The sequence below is a fragment of the Thunnus albacares genome, chromosome 10 (assembly GCF_914725855.1).
Source record: "Thunnus albacares chromosome 10, fThuAlb1.1, whole genome shotgun sequence".
NCBI lineage: Eukaryota > Metazoa > Chordata > Actinopteri > Scombriformes > Scombridae > Thunnus > Thunnus albacares.
In genome coordinates, this window is record NC_058115.1 from 18,059,547 (window position 1) to 18,078,883 (window position 19,337).

At 38.3% G+C, this 19,337-nt stretch overlaps 1 protein-coding gene across 2 annotated transcripts in view; it reads left to right on the plus strand.

Annotated features, from left to right (window-relative positions):
- Nucleotides 1-15,050, plus strand: part of LOC122990667 (neuronal acetylcholine receptor subunit alpha-7-like) — a 38,837-nt gene extending 23,787 nt beyond the window's left edge. For both annotated transcript variants that reach the window (XM_044364107.1, XM_044364106.1), the window contains exons 6-10: nt 8,246-8,493; nt 9,325-9,519; nt 10,134-10,220; nt 12,539-12,648; nt 12,774-15,050. In XM_044364107.1, coding sequence (XP_044220042.1) covers nt 8,246-8,493; nt 9,325-9,519; nt 10,134-10,220; nt 12,539-12,648; nt 12,774-13,397 — 1,264 coding nt within the window. In that variant the 3' untranslated portion in view covers nt 13,398-15,050. The remainder of the gene's footprint in view (nt 1-8,245; nt 8,494-9,324; nt 9,520-10,133; nt 10,221-12,538; nt 12,649-12,773) is intronic.
- The last annotated feature ends 4,287 nt before the right edge of the window (nt 15,051-19,337 follow it).

Sequence of the window (19,337 nt, forward strand, 5' to 3'; positions counted from 1 at the left end):
CATTTATGTCTTGTAGGTATTTGGTCATAAACCAGGACAGGAAAAATCAGAGTTTTGACCTGAGGATGGCGCTAGATTTTACGGTTATCCTGTGGGTTCATCCTGTGGGTAACCAATTCATCTAGTAAATGTTGAGATATTTCACTTTAGAGGTGAAAATTTTGATCTGTTGCCAAATTTCCCAATAATCTGTCCAACAGTTGTTGAGATATTTAAGTCTGAACCAAAATGATGGACAGGGATAGGTTCAACATGCATTTTCTCAGTATGTTAAATTAATAGCATTACGTTTTCTATTTGCTAATGTAAATAAGTTGTATTTATTTTTTAGGAGACAGGATTGAAAACCAAAAAATACATTCACAACAACTTGATGAAATCGGCCATTTCTATTTCAGTATGGTTAATTGAAAAAAAAAATCTGTGTTGATGTTGCTAGTTTTCTCCCTCAGGCTGTTGGTAACCTTGTTGAAGTTGGCGGATATGAACAATAATGTGAAGCTGGAGGGGAAGATTCAGTTAACAGTCGAGCCAGAAGGTTTACATGCACCCTGAGGAGAGATGAAAATTTATAGCAATTCCAGCAATAATATGGATCGCTGCTGGAAACACACACACACACACACACACCAAATTAATGACACCACTCACCTCTAAGCTCCTCTTCTCCACCACATCCACTAGTGCACAGTAAATATCTATGCACACACATGCACACAAGTTTAGTATGTGATGCAATCCAGCTCAGGGATGCACAAAAGTACATGTGTGCAGGCAGTACGCACTTCACCAGCACACTGCATACACACACATATACTCTGTCACACCATTACAGGCAATAATGGTACAACACACGCCATTACTCAGTGGGCCACCAATGCGCAGCCAATAACACGGTGCTTCACTCTTTTTTTGTTGAATAGCGGATACATTCAGACTTAATACAATGCTGCTCAGGTGAGAGCTCGCCATAAATCCATTCATAGGTTTCTATTGTTTTAATATGAAGTTAATGATGTTTAGGATGTCAGATACCATCTCAACATGGAGCGTGTTCAATGAAAAGAATAGAAAAAATCTGATATTGTCTGTGATGAGTCATTCAACTCATATTATCCCAGTGTGAAATCTCTCATATCACTCTCATATTGCTTTTCATATTTTCAGATCATCGCACTCTCACTGAGTCACAATGATGTTTCACGCATGGATAATACATATTGTGAGTCATGGATTTACCATCCAGACCATATCCGGGCATACCGCCTGAGGAGAATATTTTCTTATTCACTATATTTGCAATGGTTTCATACGGTGATTGACAGCAGCCATCTTCCAATTCAGATCAAAAGGCTTTTAACTGTATGTCAAGGTGTTATTAGCATGGCTCAGACTAATTGGCTATTTTTTACTTGACTCTTGAAAAGTAAACCCTCTGGTGATATGAGATTATCCTCCCATTCCAGTCTTCTGGCTATCACCCCCTTTGTTATTGAATTTATCGCAAACATGGGGCAGGACACATAAGAAAATCCAAAGAACTGAATACTTCAAGTCTCAAAATGTTGTGCACTTGGCCTCTACTGAAACAGAGTAACATGTTTATACTGAAGCTGCTCCACTTCTTTCATGAGAACTGTAAACTTTCATGTTGGTTGTTTGGCTCCATCTCGTTTGTCATAACGGCTGATAAGCCACGAGGGTTTGTGCATGCATGTGTTCGCATGAATGTTTTGTTTAAGCTTGTTCTTGTGCATGAAGTGGTGCATGTGGGATTGTGTTTGCATAAGGAATAGACAGATATAAAACAGATATATAAGCCATTGACCCCCTCTCTGATTAGAGGTAAAAGTCAATGGTCTCACTTGACTGAGGATCGATGAGGCACATGAAGGACGTCCAACTCAGGTAAACCACAGACAGAATCCTAATGCTGGCAGCAGGGAAGGTGGATGCACAACACAGACAGAGCATTGTGACAGGCCATAAAGATGAAAGGGGAAATAATCAAATAAATGGGTAGTTTGGGGGATTTTTTTTGTATTTAGATGGATGGATGGTTGAATGACTGGACAGATGGACTGATTCGATGACTTTTCTGTAATTACTTAAATGAACAAACAAAAGAAAAAGAAAATATGGAGCAGAAGCATAATTTAGTAACATACATTTCATAGAAGGCAGACAGATCTTTTTTATTGATGTGTATGTATGTATGTATTCAAAGCACATTTTCTTTTGGAATATGTGTTTTATAAAAGACCCAGTGAACATGAATGTGATAGTAAAAACATTTTTTCTGTAAATCTCTACAGTAAATGATGTTATACTTAAGATTTGTTTAAAATTTAAAACTAGCTGAACCAGTCACTATTTGCATGTGTGTGCATGTGTGTATACAAAATGTTAAAAGAGTACAGTTTGGGGGTATCAAGTCCAGTACTGTCCTATGAATATCACTTTTACTTGAGGAGGTTAGCACCCAGGAGCCTAATTAAGTAAGTAAATTAGAGCTGCAATGATTAGTCGATGGTGTCTTTTGTCCTCTACAATAATAAACTGAATATATTTGGGTTGTGGACTATTGGTCGGGAAAAAAACAAGACATTTTAGATTGCATCTTGGACTTTGGTAAACAGTGATTGTCGTTTTTCACCATTTTTCTAGAGTTTTATGGACCAAACGACTAATTGATTAATCAAGAAAGTAATAACTTAATGGATAATGAAAATAATTGTTATTTGCAGCCCTGAAGGAAAGATTTTGCTTAACATTAAAAACACTGAAAAGCATGATAATAACAAGATTTATATTTAGGAAATAGAACATAAAGACACAATGGAGCGCCTGTTCACAATTGTTATTCTTCTTATCAACAATGTGGGAGTTTCCTTTTTTTTTTTTTTTTGTGAGTTTCTCACAAGATTAAAAAAAAAGAATTTACACTTAGAACAATTATATAACATATCATTATCCTAACAAAATCATTCCAGTCCTCCTGTTCCATCTTTCCTTACTTACTTGCTGATTTGAAGATGAAGATGTTTTAAGTAATCTATTCCGCATGGCTCATTATGTGTATTTGCGCTCTGCCTGTATTTCCTAGTTATAAATATATCCCACTGTAAAATGGAAATATACTGTACTTCTTGCCTGCAGCTTCCTTGCCCATCTAGTTAACCACAGAGCCTTAAGGCTGTCAAAGAGAATGCCTGATGTCAAGACCCCCTGAGGCTGTTTAGTTGAATGCTTCATTCCTGGGATATGACATAACACACATGGATGGATAGGTAAGGAGGCACTGACCTGTGTAGCTCTAACTGTGAGTCGCTAACAGCTTCAGGGAAGGTGTTAGCTTTCTCCCCATGAGCGATAAGCCTTATGTTCTTGTTTAGCAGAGGAGCGCTCTTTTCTTCTTATCTGTCTTGATGTGGAAAAGTTAAAATAAATGTTTACAATGAAATAATATCATAGCTAAGGGCAAAAATGTACTCTGTGGTCCTTGTTGCTCTTTTAGCCTGAGAAGCCTGAGGTATAAAAATCAAATCACAACATTTAAGGCACATGATATTATTATATTATGTATTCTTGCTTAAAGACTTCATTTTAAAGACAGTGCATTTAACATATTTTTAATTGTACATGATAATTTATTCCACCCTGCATGGCTTTCTTTCTATCGCAGATACACTTCTTTATGTTAGGACTTCCTTCTTTTTGTCATTAGTAAATCTGTGTGCGTGTGTATCTGTGTGAGGACATCAGCAGGTGTTGAGTGAGTGAGATGAAAGCCTGGTGACTCATGTCCCATGGTGCAGGAACCTGTCACTGCCACCATTGTCATTGTTGGTCGGTCTCCCCCATACCCAGCTCTCACATGTCCACAGTACTCTGTCTTTAGTGTGTGTGTGTGTGAGGGTGCATTGTGCAAATATGACCACTTTCCATTCTCCCAGGGCTATCGCTTGTCACACAACACATAGAACTTGTCACAAATGTATGTATTTTTAATAATTAAAATATGAACATTGCAAAAAAAGATCATTATTTCAAAGTATTTTGTCTCAAAATATAACAGTATTTTGTCTTAACAGGAATATAAAAAATATTCTAATGTCCTGACGAGATAATTGCATTTGCTTTCAGTCCATCTCTATCTTGAAGAAAGCTAAATAAAGTTGTGGAAAACAACTCGTCTCACTCTTCTGGCACATTTCACATTTTAAAACAGGGAATGCGTCCCACTGTCTCTGTGTGCATGACCTAATGAAAAAAAAGTTGTGTGGTACTGCACATCTCTACTTACTGCTCTGCACATGTGCATATATTGTACAGTATGTACTCAAAATTCAAAACACACACACACACACACACACACACACACACACACAGACACACACAGACACACACAGACGCACACGCACTCTGCTTTGATGTGTGTAAGCGCTGATTGCAGGAAAGCGCACACCGTCAGATAAAGTAAGGCCCAAGCTTGAATAATTCATCGCATGACTCCGCCTTGGCAAACCCACACATCCCTTCCCCCGGTACCCAGAGCCACAGCTGATAACAACACACACAGAAGAAATAAATTACAACACTTAACCCCACTGAAAAGGTAAATCACTCAATCTCAGGGAAGGCAGGGACAAATAAAATGGGTCCACCTACAAATTCTCTTAAGATGTAGGCCATGTTCTTTTCTCAAGGCTTTGAAAGACGCTCTAGGATGTTTCTGACAAACTGGCGTTATCTCTTTTGCTGGGGACTGAATTGAGTGTGCTGATTTGTGAGTGGATGTATAGATGTATTGTGTGCGCCTTTAGACTGTATGTATGTACAACTGACAATGTACGTCCAAGTTGGTGTGGATAGTGAAAAACTCTCCACTGGGTTTTTGTATGGTCTTTAATGACAAACGCTGCACTTGGCTGATAGGAATGTGTGTGAGTGTGCATTTCAGGGGCATTGCATAGAATGAATAAAATCTCCATGCTACTATACTACTAATATTTATTATTCTCTCCCACTACTAAAAACTGACAGGAGCCTGTAGAGGGGGGATTTTGTCCTCACTCAGTCATTTCCCTGCCTGATTATTGAGTTTTCTACAGTATCAATTTCCTTTTTTCTTGATGTGGTGTTGTGTGGGGTTGCATTTCAGCAACATTTCCTACTGCTTTTGCCTCTGCACTCAATTATTTTCTGATGAAAAACTACTAGTTTTCTCAGTCAGAACATGCTTTAAGAACCACATTTATCACCCACAGCAACCCGGGGGGATACTACTTAACTTAACTGCAACTTAAATGTGAACATACTGGATCAAATTACAAGTATAAATCTGTGAATGTGTTGTTTATCATTTTTAATTTCATGTGATATTTATAGCATCCAAAATAATTATTTCCCGTAGCCCTAAACTTTGGACCATGTTTTGCAGTTTTTTCAGTATTTTCCATGATAAGTTTTTCCTCTTTTTGCTTTCTAGACCAAAATGTTGTACATTTTTCAAAATGCAAAACTTGGCTTTAGCTGATGAAATTTAATTCAGAAAACTGAAATTAGTTGGGGGCTTTAAAAATGCTCCTGTTCCCTAAATGTTGCATGATGTTGTATATGACTGTCCTGTGGAGGTTTTTATTCAGTTACCTCCATGCAGACTGTCAACAAGTGAAAAATCTGCTATCACTCCTGGGGGTAAACTGTCTCCTTAGAAAAACAACTGACAAAGTGTTGTGCCTGTTGTCTGGCTGATGAAAACAGATTTAAAACAAGTGTTATGTAACTGTAAATGGGGGCATGTAAATCCAGATAAATTTTGACATTCAATTAAAGAACATTAGTTTCTCTGTGAGGGGAAAAGGTTAATCCAAAACACATATAGCACAACAACAAATTGTATTTTCTATATTTTTCTGAAGTTTCAAAATAATCACTGGTTAATGTTGAATATAAATCATCTCTTCTCTTTGGCTTCCTGCATGGTGTCCCTAAGGGTGTAACAACAGGGAAGAAATAAAAATTAGTGATAAAGAAAAGGAGAGAGCTAGTTGCTACAGTGTAGAATCTATTTGTATGAGATTGTTGGCTATATACTATACACAGAAACAAAACAGAAGGTACTGCCTAAATTCTCTCAAAGTTCACACATTGCCTCTGGCACTTTATTTAAGAGTTCACACTCTCACCAACACCAGAGGAGCGACTCTTTAATACTTAATTAGAGTTCAGCTGGAGTGCCAAAGCTGAAGTAGATCTAGGGTTAGATGTCTTGAGCATTTCTTTTTAACTGTAAGTGTACTTTGTGTCCCCAGAATTTCAGTACACACAGTTTCTACTATGTTCAACAAATTCTTCAAGTTACTTATTGACTTTTGAGGTTTTTTGAGAGCAATGTTAATTCTGACAAGAAATTTTAATTTAGTTTTAGTCTTTGTCGCTTACTGAAAATTGTAGTTGGTTAAAGTCACATTTCAGTCCTTTTTGGTTTTGTTTTAGTCAGAATTTAGTCAGTGGAACACAGTTTTAATTGTAGTCTAATTTTAGTTAATGGTTTAGTCATAATTTTCTCAGACAGTTTCATGATACTATAATGGATTTTGCCGAAGGACATTTCTCCTGGCTGTAAAAATTCCGTTTAGAAGTAAGCATACCTCAAACTACTGTGCGTGTTCAGTCATCTACCGTTACCATACTTCTTTCATATATTATATGAAAACAAATGCCTAAAGTTTGTTAGAAAAAGTGCAATACAATCATATTTCCTTCATGTCGTATTTATTTTCTGCATATATCTACAACACATAGCTACTTGTACTTTTTCCCCATTTAATTTTTTATTAGGGCATCAAAAAGCCGTCAAATTTAACTGTATGCCCATTTTGATTAAATTTTTGTTATTAGGGCATCAAAACACCCATTAAACAAGCATTTAACTGTGTGCAAAACATGTTTGTTTTCACAATTTACAATAATCCTACTTCATAAATAGAAAGTACATAAAACAGTACAAAAAAGACAAACTAATTAAAGTTAAATTGCTTCTTCCCCTCTCCCGTTAAGCGGTCGATTATGTGGTTGGACGAGTTGCATAAATTAGTAAAAAAATGCATAAATTAATAAGATGTTTAGGATGGTCTGTGTGTGTGTGTGTGTGTGTGAGAGAGAGAAAGAGAGAGAGAGAGAGAGAGAGAGCGAGAGAGAGTGTCTGTAAATGCATGTGTTGGTTATATGCTGAAGTGTGTGTGTACGTGTGCGCATGCATGTGTCGGTGTTGCAAGTGTTGGTTTTATGCGGGGGGATGCAAATGTGAAGAAAAACAACCAAGGCTTTGAGATGGCTACTGTGATCTAGGTTGTCCGCCAGCTATTTCATCTCATCTTTACTCGTCAGTGCATAATGAACAGAGATTTTGCTGTAACTTTTGTTGTCAATATTTTTTAATTTATGCTGTCATTACAATTTAGTCATGAAAATAAAGGTCGTCAATGAATACTCATCATCAAATTTTAATTGGCAAAATGAACACTGTTTGAGAATCTGGCAAGTCAAGTCAATTGCATCTCAAACTTTGAATATTTGAAACTTTGCACAAACAAAGCCTGTCCATGGCAGCAGGTTGTGAACTGAGGAACCTTGAAGGAGGCATCTGTGACTTTTTCTCATGTCACTGATTTGGTTCCTGTCACTGCTTATTTGGCGTAGCAATGGAAGTAAATAATTAATTTTCCTTAACCATGGATTTCACTTGGGTTTTAAACGTCTGTATGTGGGTTAGAGGACCGAAGCCGCAGGCTGGTTGATCCACAGGTGGCTGGATAGATACATCAAGTGCCTGCTCACTGCTGTGGCAGGTTAATTTGAAACAGCAAAGAGACTCTCAGGCCTGTTATACTTTTTTCACACAAACAAATGACCTCAAACATACAGATATGATATGCACCAAAAACCAAATATCTACTTTTCATAATACTTAATTTGTCTTTAACAAATGTGCAGACTATTGGAGCAAACAAGAAAAAATGAAAAATTACCCTCTTCTGACATCGTCCATCACAGTCTACATTCAAACAAATTGACAAAACCCATTTTGAAGTAATTGCCAGCTTGTGGTACACGAGCATGATGTCAAAAACAATTAAAAAGGCAATAAAGAGATTTCAACAAAACACACCTTTAGCTCACAGCCAGATGATTAAATGTTTGAACACACACACATTACTCTCTGTTAATCTCTCTCCAGTGCGGACGAGCGCTTCGACGCCACCTTCCACACCAATGTACTGGTGAATGCATCAGGTTACTGCCAGTACATCCCCCCCGGCATCTTGAAGAGCACCTGCTACATCGATGTGCGCTGGTTCCCCTTTGACGTACAGAAGTGCGACTTGAAGTTTGGCTCCTGGACACACAACGGCTGGCTGCTGGACCTCCAGATGCTGGATGTGGACACATCCACTTACATATCCAACGGCGAGTGGGATCTTGTCGGTAAGTGGGTTTTTCACTGCAAGTATAACTATCAGGGTAGATGAACGTACTTGAGAATCCATAGTGATTGTATAATTCAATAAGAGCACAAACAACTTTGAAAAAAAGAGTATAACAATACACAACAATCCCTTGCCTTCTTTAATCAACATTTTTGATGGTTTTTAAATATTATAAGCTGAAATATTATGGCACAACTGACTGAGACCCTCTTTTAACGTCTACACAAATAAATTTAGCCAAAATTAAAGAATTACTGTTATATAAATTTCAGTTTTTTCGATGGTTGTAGCTGGATGAACTGGAAAGGGGACATTTTTTGGAAGACCTCCCAAGTGGGGTGTTTCCAGCTGGGACAGAGTAGCAGCAGATCCAAGTGCCTGAACCCCCGTGGGTGTTGGTTAGCTGGAAATGGGTGTCAGACATGAGCAGATGGCATGCAATAGCAATGTTTGACACATTGGCAGGCAAATAGCCAGACCATATGTGAGAGCAGCACACCACATCCCCAGAGTTGGAGTTCAAGGTGAGTTCTACTATGACGAATCAAAAATTATTAAATTTTTTTTTGTTTTCCTCTTGTTTGGCTTTTTACTTTTAGTATGAACTTAAAGTTCATCAAAATAAAGGCAAAGCAAAATTCATTCAGATCCACTCCAGTCAATCATGTCATTGGTGCATTTCCTGTTGTCCATGAATTATTTCACCCATCTTTCCATTCATCCTTTTTTCCATCCATCTATATGAATGGATACATGGAAAGATGGGATCGTTACATTTGGTAATTACAGGAATTGGTGTACTACCTGTATGTGTGTACTCGTCTCTCAGGTGTTCCAGCCAAGCGTAATGAGCTGTACTACGAGTGCTGCAAGGAGCCCTACCCTGATGTGACGTTCACGGTCACTATGCGACGCAGAACCCTGTATTATGGACTCAACCTGCTCATCCCCTGTGTTCTGATCTCTGGCTTGGCCCTGCTGGTCTTCCTGCTCCCTGCTGACTCTGGGGAAAAGATCTCTCTGGGTGAGGGGATGCTGAACACATATTCTTTGGATGAAATGACAACTAAAATGAGTTTTAAAATGTGTTATTGATTAATGAAAGAAATATGGAAGGAAGGTTTTTGTATTTTATTTTAAAGTAGGCCTACAGTGCATTTGGAAAGTAAAAAACAAAATCAAAACTCGGACTAATAAGGTTTTCATATACCAGTTTGAAGGTGCTCATACAAATACTCTTACAACTATAAACCAATACATAAACATAATGCATTCTTGTCATTATGAATCATATAGCAAGCCATGAATAAATGCATGTCAAATCCCCTTGGAATAATTGAATTTTAAAATAAGAGTCTTGCCACTAAATTCATTTTGGTATTCTATCAGTGCCTGAGTTTTGATGAATAGCCATCCATAGGTGAGCAGTCACAAGTTACAAAGTGTTTGAGGGATTTCTGGAGCTGTAACCTATCTTGGACACGTCGGAGCTGACAAATGGCTGTAGTCATAAGAACATAACTGATTATATACATAAGTAATTACAAGAATAATTTCACACACCAGTGACCCTGATCAGATAATTTTGTATATGCTTATGCTCTCTCTCGCTCTGTCTCTCTTGATCTCTGTCTCAAGGTATCACTGTGCTGCTTTCACTGACTGTCTTCATGCTTCTGGTAGCAGAGATCATGCCGGCCACGTCCGACTCTGTTCCTCTCATCGGTGGGTTATAATTTTGTGTATGTGTGTCTACATGTAGCATATTGTAATGTATGAATGTAGAAACACCATGTATGAAGCGGCAATTATGCTTCTCCAGGCTGCACATATGCAAACATACACTGGGGTCACTCTGAGATGTTTATGTTACTGTTTCTTTTATACTTGCATGTAGTATGTTTGTTTGTTTTCATCTCAGTTTTGGACCTGCCTCCCAGCAGAAATTGAATCTGCGTGATGCGTTATTGAGAAGATGTGTGTGTGGCTCCTCTGCATGTTTCTGTGACCTACAATTACTCATAACACCCTACTCTGTGAAGGTTCACAGAGACGTTTAAGTGTATCTTCGGAGAAGCATAATTCCAGCTTAAGAAGGGAAGTCATTTTCCAGACAGGTGTTCATTTTTGAACAAGAGCTCACCAGAGCTATATTTGGCACTGTATTACTGCTCAAGCATGGTTACTCCTTGTGAAAGGCTTAACCGATTGATGGAAAAGGGTTTCTTAGAAAACAGCCAAACAGCCTAAAGTGACTATAATATTGATTCAGTCTGTCAACACACAGACATTACTGGCCAGTTCACAGTAACAACTTGACTATCCCTCAGAGTATTTCTTGCACTTCCAGTAAACACCAGTAATATAAAACATGCATTATTGTTGAGTTTTTTCAATGTTGCCAGTTGCCTGACCTCTAGATACACTATACAGTATATAGTCACCTGAAAAAATAATGATTTAAAACCCATCTTACGGTTTAAGCTGTGGTTTGGTTTGAGTAGCTTGAGGGTATCTATACATCATTCACACTGCCCCTGGACAGTGGCTGGAGTAAACTGGGTGGCCAGAACTAAAGCTGTCAGCACCATTAATAGGCTGTGAAACATCTGATTCTCTACTGAGGAGGAAAGAAAGGGGAAAAAAGGAGGATGGAGAAATAAAGGATAAAGGGAAGAGGCAAAGAGACAAAGAGGAGGGAATAAATAACCTTGGGACTAAAGTTGTCAGAGAGAGTCTTCAAAGGCTTTGTGGAGCAAGTGAAGAGGCAGGCGTGTTAAAACTCCAAGCACACAACACATACTTTGAATTATAACTGCAGTTTTACAAAATGAAACATGCCATACATAGTATTAATATACAGTACAAGTGTATTGATCCAAGTAGTGTTTAGCTAAGTGCCCTCACTGAGCAAAGCTTGATAGATGCTTCATCAACAGAGTGATTATTATTATCTTTATTTCCCACACACAAGGCCAACTGTGACACTTTTAGTGGGCTTGTTAAAATGACTCATGCCCCTTTACAACACAGTGGCTGAATGTGGATGTGAGTTATCGTGGCTGCTTGAACTCAACTGTAAATATATGAAACACTGCTGCCTGAATGAGAACATATGTCTTTTATCATCAGCCCTTAATCACCATATAAGCTAAGTGTGTTCAACTCATTGTAGTTAATTTAGTTAGACCTATCTAATGTGTTTCAAGACAATTTGGCTTAGTTCATTTTAATTCTGTTTAATCCTAATTTTTAATTTAGTCAGTCAGCCATGAACAACATTGAGGTTTGTGACTGAATGTCTCACAATTATATTTTGGATTATTTTATATCATATCTTTAGTCTTCTTTTGACACTCCTCCCAAACAAAGTGATTAGTGATTTATCGTTAATCTTCTTCCACCTCTTGTAAACACATCCTTCAACACCATTTTCAGTGTTATGGCTCTTATTTCTTCACTCGTCTCTCCTCCCATCTCATTGTTTTATCATTTTCTGCTCCACCTCTCTTTTGATCTTCTCCTTCTGCTTAAGTCCCCCTCCCTTTCTCCTCCCATCTTTCTTTCCATGACCAAACAAATAAGGTTGTTTGTGTGCTTGTGTGTATGTGTGTGTGTGTGCAGGGAGAGAATAAAGTGTTCAGTTCAGCTCTCTCTTACTGTTCCCTTAAGTGGGTGAAAACATCCCTCCAGAACCAGCACTAATCTCTCTGTCTCCTACTCTTTTTTGGTTTGTTTACCCCTATTCTCTGTTTTGTCAGAAATTTTGCATAGATTTGTTTCCCCTGTTTTTAGTCCAAGTGTGCATCTTTGCCCCTTGGCAATGTAACTTATTACACAGATTGATCACATTTACTTTCCTTTCATGTTAGTGTGAAATCAACCTATTTTTTGGAATTAATTCAAGCTTAATGTTTTACCTGTTAGTACATGTTAATTAAATGACCATGGGGTAGTTTAAGAGGGGCTAAAAAGTAAAGAAACACATTACCTTATATGTAAGTTAGGGTTTTTAAGGTTGATGTTTTCTGTGTACTTGGCAGCTCAGTACTTTGCCAGCACCATGATGATTGTGGGAATGTCTGTGGTAGTGACTGTTATAGTCCTACAGTTTCACCATCATGACCCTCAGGGAGGCAAGATGCCCAAGTGGGTAAGTGACTGAAACTGATTTAGTCAGATTATCATTACTATTGTCATTGATAACATTTAGCACAAATGCCCAAGTTTGCAGGATTATGTTACATTGTATGTGTGCCACTGCCTCTCTCTTCTCAGGTTCGAGTGGTTCTGTTGAACTGGTGTGCCTGGTTTCTGCGTATGAAACAACCTGGTGATGAGCGCAAGCGCCCCGGTTACAAGTACCGTCACGCCTCCCAGCATCACTCCAGCACCAGCTCCATTGAGATGGGTGCTCTTCCAAGCCTTACCGCGCCGCTCTCCCAGACTTCCTGCCCACCTTGCCCCACAGGCACCTCCAATGGTTCCATGAGCCTCTACTTCGGCAGCTACCACCCCATAGATAGTCCACACTGCCCACCTTCTAGCGACTCAGGAGTAGCGCTAGGGGGACGTGCCCATGGCTCCATCAGTGAGGAGGCTGGGCCACCTGGAGGAGTTGGCAGTGGTATTGGAAGCCTGGGAATGGGTGTTGGAGGTGGGATGGGAGTTGGTATCCCCCCACCAGAGATCCAGCGCATCTTGGAGGAGGTGACCTACATAGCCCAGCGGTTCCGGGACCAGGATGAGGCTGAGGCCATCTGCAGCGAGTGGAAGTTTGCAGCAGCGGTGGTAGACCGGCTGTGCCTGGTGGCCTTCTCTCTCTTCTCCATAATTTGCACCTTCACCATCCTCATGTCAGCACCCAACTTCATAGAGGCTGTTTCCAAGGACTTCACATAGCTGGATGCAGCAGCAGGAGAGAAGTAAAGAAGAAGAGGCAAAACGATAAGAGATAAAGAAGTGAGAAAGTGGAAAGGGGAAGGAAAAAATGTAAAGAGCAGTAGGAAAGTGGTTCCCAACCTACAGCCTATATGAAAGGAAGTGGTGGGTTACACAGATTTTTGTGAAAAGAAGAAAACTAGGTGCAAAAAAGTAAAGCCTTGGGGTTCTGCCAAACTGCTGAATCATGTAGTAAATTAGACCAGTCAGGAGACAAAATCAGAACAATTGATGAACAAGTAATTACAAAGACACATCATTATTTTACATGATCACATTCTAAATTAATTGAAAACACACTGATTCATAGTCCCACTTATTCTTAATGTCAGTGACAAATTGTTCATATCTAGAAGAGGAGAAGAAGGCAGAAGGCTGGGAATCACTGGAGCAGTCGAGGAGGGCACAGTTTGAATTTTCTTTTTCACATTTGGTAAGATATCAATAAGGCGAAGATAATGATGCTTATTGCCTTATTGAAAACTGTGTATAATATTGTAAAAATATTGTATTATCTGCACTATTCATTTAAAAACTATGTTCATACATTACACATTACAATGACACAAAGGCCCACTTCACTGCATCTTCTCTGGTTGATTTCAGTCATCTTAATTATTGTTGACCTGTATGTGCAAATCCACACACATATGTACAAATACTGCCTCTGTCACACACACTCCAAATGTTCACTCTCTGAACTCTCATAAAGAAGCTTTTTCTGATGATGTACCATCTCTGTAATAATGTTAGGTTAGTTACTAAAATGAGATGTTTCACTGTGAACTTTGTTGTTTTTTTGCTTTCACTTTGACCACTAGACACAACTGTATTGCTTTTACACAAATGTGGAGCCCTTTTCATTATTTTTCAGGTATATCAGAGTAGGAATGCTTATTTGGGATCACTTTTCACTTCATCTCGCCTGTTTTATTTTAAACTATCAAATCTGTAATGTAATAAGAGTAGTTTGGAAAAGAGTAATATTGAGAACAATTAGTATATTGTATCAAAATGCAGTGCTGACTGGAAGGAAGCGGTGTTGACCAGTTAAACAAGATGCACAGCTGTCAAATACAGCATGTTGAATATTGTATTGTACATCTCTTAACCATCTGGTCTGACACTATACATGCTAAATAATTTTAATAATTTTCTGCAGAAACATTGTGAAGTATTGCTGTAAAAATACCCATATTGACGTACCTTAAAAAGATGAGCAGGAACATTGAACTTCTTGGAATTCACTGTACATAAATGATCACTGAAGATGAAGAGCGATGTGACTTTTGAACCTCTGACAACACAGACAACAGTTAAAGGCTTGACAGGAAGAGGAATACTCCACAGCTCAAACTTCCAAACTTTCATGAACTTCCATCACTGGAGAATATACTGTAGATTTATAAAAGGCCCCCGTGTCAGTGTGTTTTGTAGAGGGAGCCGAGTGACTGATGTACACAACAAAGTTGTTAATGTATTTAGTTTTCACTTCCACTTCCCAACCATCTCTTTGTTGTAGGTACAGTCATTGGTCTCTTTTTCTCTTTCTCTGTCTTTCCAAGTGTGAGTTTTTGGCTTTCTATGTTAATAAAAGTCTATTTATTCTCTGTATAACTGACTCTGTATAGATCTGTGGAGGGAGGGGGATGTTTGAAAGAGTACATTGAGACAGTAACCAGTTAACATCCATATCTTCATAGTATTATAATAGCCCAGCCTTACTCCAGGTTCACTGTGGTGAATGACCTGACATTAGAGCATGTTATGTGGTGGAATTTACAGCATTATCCCAAAAAGTGAATAAAATCTGAATTCTCTCCTTAGATTTATACAGTTGCAGCGTTAAACAAACTGACCACACATGTCTGTATAAATCAAAGGTGAAAACATAAGCTAACTTAGTTTCAAGCTTGTTAAAGTACAGGTTCAATCAGAGTGCCAACTTGGAAGAAAACAGATCATCTTGATATGTGCAGTGCAAAATGTAAAGGCTCTGTTAATGAGGAGGGTAAATTAGAATAAGTAATTTAACTGGTTGTGACGAAGTTGAGTAATAGACACGAATTGCATATTTAAAGATGAGCACATCAACAAACAGAATGTCAACATCAGTGTCCCCAGTGATAATTAGGCAGATGAGTGAGCCATTAATGTGTCTGGTGTTTTTGTCTCCAGCCTTTATCTCTTTGAAATACTGACTATGCCACTATTTTAATAGGCTGAATCATGCTAACCTTGATAGAAAGGCGAAAAGATAAACATAAAGTCAGCCTTAACTGTGAGTCTTTACCATGATCCTCAAGGCAAATGTAATGTCACCCAATTAACAAGGAAAAGTGAAATTTAATTGTCTTTGGTCTGATGTAAGGAAAGGAAGTAAAATATTGAGTGGGAGAGGAAATCTAATAGAAATCTTAACTGAAATAGGCCAAAAAAGCATGGAAGATGAAGAATGTGGGGCATGTTTTCCTTTTGTGGTCTAGGAAATGTGCTCTGATTTCTTTTTTGTGTGGCCAACAAAGCCTTCCTCTCAACTTCCAATTGTTTGATGTTTTGTGGATGAACTCCAATCTATAAGACTAGGCCCACATTTCAGGCGGAATGGTGCAATTATTCCTTAAAGAGATCGAGTTTTATTTTAGGATGTCTGCAGACTGGAGGGATATCAAAAATTCCCGAGTGGATCCCTCCCAAGAGACAGGAATGCCATCTTTCAGTCATTGCACAATATGTCCATCAACTGAACTCCATTGTGAAAAGAAAAAAATTCACTTGAAGCTACAACTAGAAACTAATCACTTTGGCATCACCTTGAGTCCCTTAGCTGCAGCATTTTACAAAATTAAATCTTGTTGACGTGTGTCTACTTGGCCACTAGACTGAGCAAGGTTTTACTTTTTATTATACAGAGCTGCAATTTATTAATCTTGTTAAATGATAGAAAAACATTTTGGCTAAAAGGCTAAGACTGAAAGATAGCTAACCTGGCTGACATCAGTCAATGCTTCTTTATGGAAAATGCACTCAAGCATGATGTTGTGATCCTGATTATTCCAGGACTGCATTAACTTTACTTTCAGCAACAGTTGATGCCATACATCTAGAGACCAGGGTGATGTAGTACCGTCATCAAATTGTATTTGGGTACAAAGAAAGCAAAATATACAATACAATACATACAATTTCAACACTATGCTCACTTGTTGACATTAAAATATAATAGTCATACAAGAGCCATATATTCTCCAAATAAGGTTTTATAGATTATTGCAAAATCTGCCCATGACATGAAAAGTTTCAGCTTGTTTCAAGGCTTTCCTTGAATTGAGACTCCCTTTGTTAATTCTGGAGTTATATGTCTGATCTGACTATTGTCACTTGTTTCATGAAACCTGTAAATAAGTTAATCTTCAACTGAAACAATGAAAAATGTATCTTGATTTTAAAAAACAACTTCATTTAAAAATATTCAAGGCCTAAATATAAGATAGAACTGTTCAAATAACCATATTTAAGAAATGAACCAAAGAAAAACAGGTGTACTCAACTGATACTTAAAAGGAGAATTAGTTGCTTTTCTGTGGTGGGAAGACTGCCCACTGAGGACTATACACGTACACTTTAAAATGTAAATGTGATGTCTAAAAATGTGTATACACACTAGGTTGTATCATGTGTTTCTATGTGTGTGTGTGTGTGTGTATGTTGGTGGGTGTGTATATGTGTAACACACAGGGACACTAAAGTGCTGAGCTATGCCTCCTGCACTGTCAGTAGTCTAATCATTTATTAAAGGGGCATGGGAATAAAAATGAGTGAAACAGTCCATGACGGAGGCAGATGAAAGTACTGCAGTTCATGGGCAGAGGGATACGCAGCACTTTGAATTGGCTTTTTAAAGAGAGCATTAGTAGGAAATTCTGAATGTAGATCTATCAAACTGTATGATCAGACATTGCTTAATTGTTATAACAGTTGTCATCCGAGGGACCAATCATACTGCAAATAGCTAAACAGCTATATTTGCTATGCAACAGTGTCCTAATACAATTGCACCATTAAACTTAGATGTCATTTTAAATTTAAAAGCAGAAAAAGAAGGCTGTGCTAACCCTTCTGTGATTTTCATGACCCTACAGTATGTGATCTATCCACACTGTATAAGCGCTGCAATGTCTGGCCCAGTTCTACAATTTTAAATATGAGGTAAGGTAAAGTCACATTTACGGTGGAGTAGACAGACTAATTGGGTGCAATATGGATAAATTCAATGTGGTAGAGGAGGAGAGGTCTAACAAGAAAGGAATAGACAGAAAAAGATTTCTAGGGAGTAACAGTAACCCAAAGAGCAAAGAGGTTAAAACCAAAACCAGATATGCTGTCATGATTCCCTTACATTCTGGTTTAAATGGACGGTTAAAAAGACAGAGAGAGGAAGAGATTGGACTGAAAGGACGCAACCAGTCACAAGCCACACATAAAGAATATTACATAACAGAGGATAAACAGGGAATCCCTGCTACAAGGCTAGATTATAGGTTAAGTATACAAATGGTAAGGTTGCGATGAGGAGTGAACTCTGGCAGTCCATATGTTCATATATTTGTATACGTGTGTGCTATGGTCATCGTGTTTTAGGAACAAAAATCTGTCTCAAGCTGTCCTATATGGGGACTCCATATTTTGAGAGAGAAATTTAATGGCACAATGTTAAGATTTAACACTTGTTTTTAGAGATAATCGTGGAATTACAGGCAGGTTAAGGGTAGGGTAAGCCTCCAGGGAATTGCTGTAAATCTATATAATGTCCTCAAGGAGGTTTGGCTAGACAGAAACAGCCTCATTTTAAAACAATGCAAAGAACTGTGTTGGTGGGGGTGTGTTGCCTCAGGTACTAATGAGCCATGGAACGAAATCCAAGAAGTCCAATTTGAGTGACAGATCCATGAGAAGACTGAAGGTTTATCAGACACTGTCGGCAACATCTGACCACATCAGAGGACAAAAAACTGCTTGTCAGATGATGATTAGCCGCTGAAACTCCCTCCAACACGCACTCCTTTCCAAGGCCTGAATTTAGTGGGCTGTACATGACCATATAAATAACTTTCTGAAACAGACAATCTGACATTCACATCCACTTAAAACCATGATTGGCCAAATGTGGAGAGGGGAAAAAGGAACCAGGGTTTGAACTTCTCTCTATATACTTTTTTCACTCTTAACACAACAATTTCTGTCACTTTTCATGTGTACAACTGAGTGAAGCACTATGAATGCCTTCCAGGAGAGACTGTCTGAAAATGCATGCTGTTATTCCCCACATCTACCCATCTCTACGAAAGTGGGATTCAAAACAGCACTTTTGATTTCCGATTTGATTGGACAACATGTCTTATGTTCTAGTTCTGTTCAGATCTCCAGAGATTTTGGCTCAAAGACAAGCAGCCTCTTTTACTATACTGTGTTAAAGGTTAATCCCCCTCTCTCTGTTTCTGCAAGACAGTCCCTCTCCTTTTGTTCTGCTTGCCTTTGCTACATTCTTGATCAAGTGTGTGTGAGAATATAAGGGTCTTTATGTGTTCTGTAATGTACTGAAGCCTTTGCAAAATACATACAGGTAGAAAGCATGCAAAGAGGATGTTCCCCAAGTTAGGCTGCAGAATCCTCTAAATTTGTTAATTTAACAATAAAAAATGTTTGGAGATGCTTAATTTAGATCAGGATCTGTATCAAACTACACACAGTGATACAATCTGCACTAATAAATGAAACTTATTAAAAAACACAAGTTCAAAACGTTCACATTTGGCAGGGGTTTTTAACTCCACTATGGTTACCATCCTCATTATTGTCATCATAGGAACAAAACCCAACACAGGGACATCAGTAGCATCT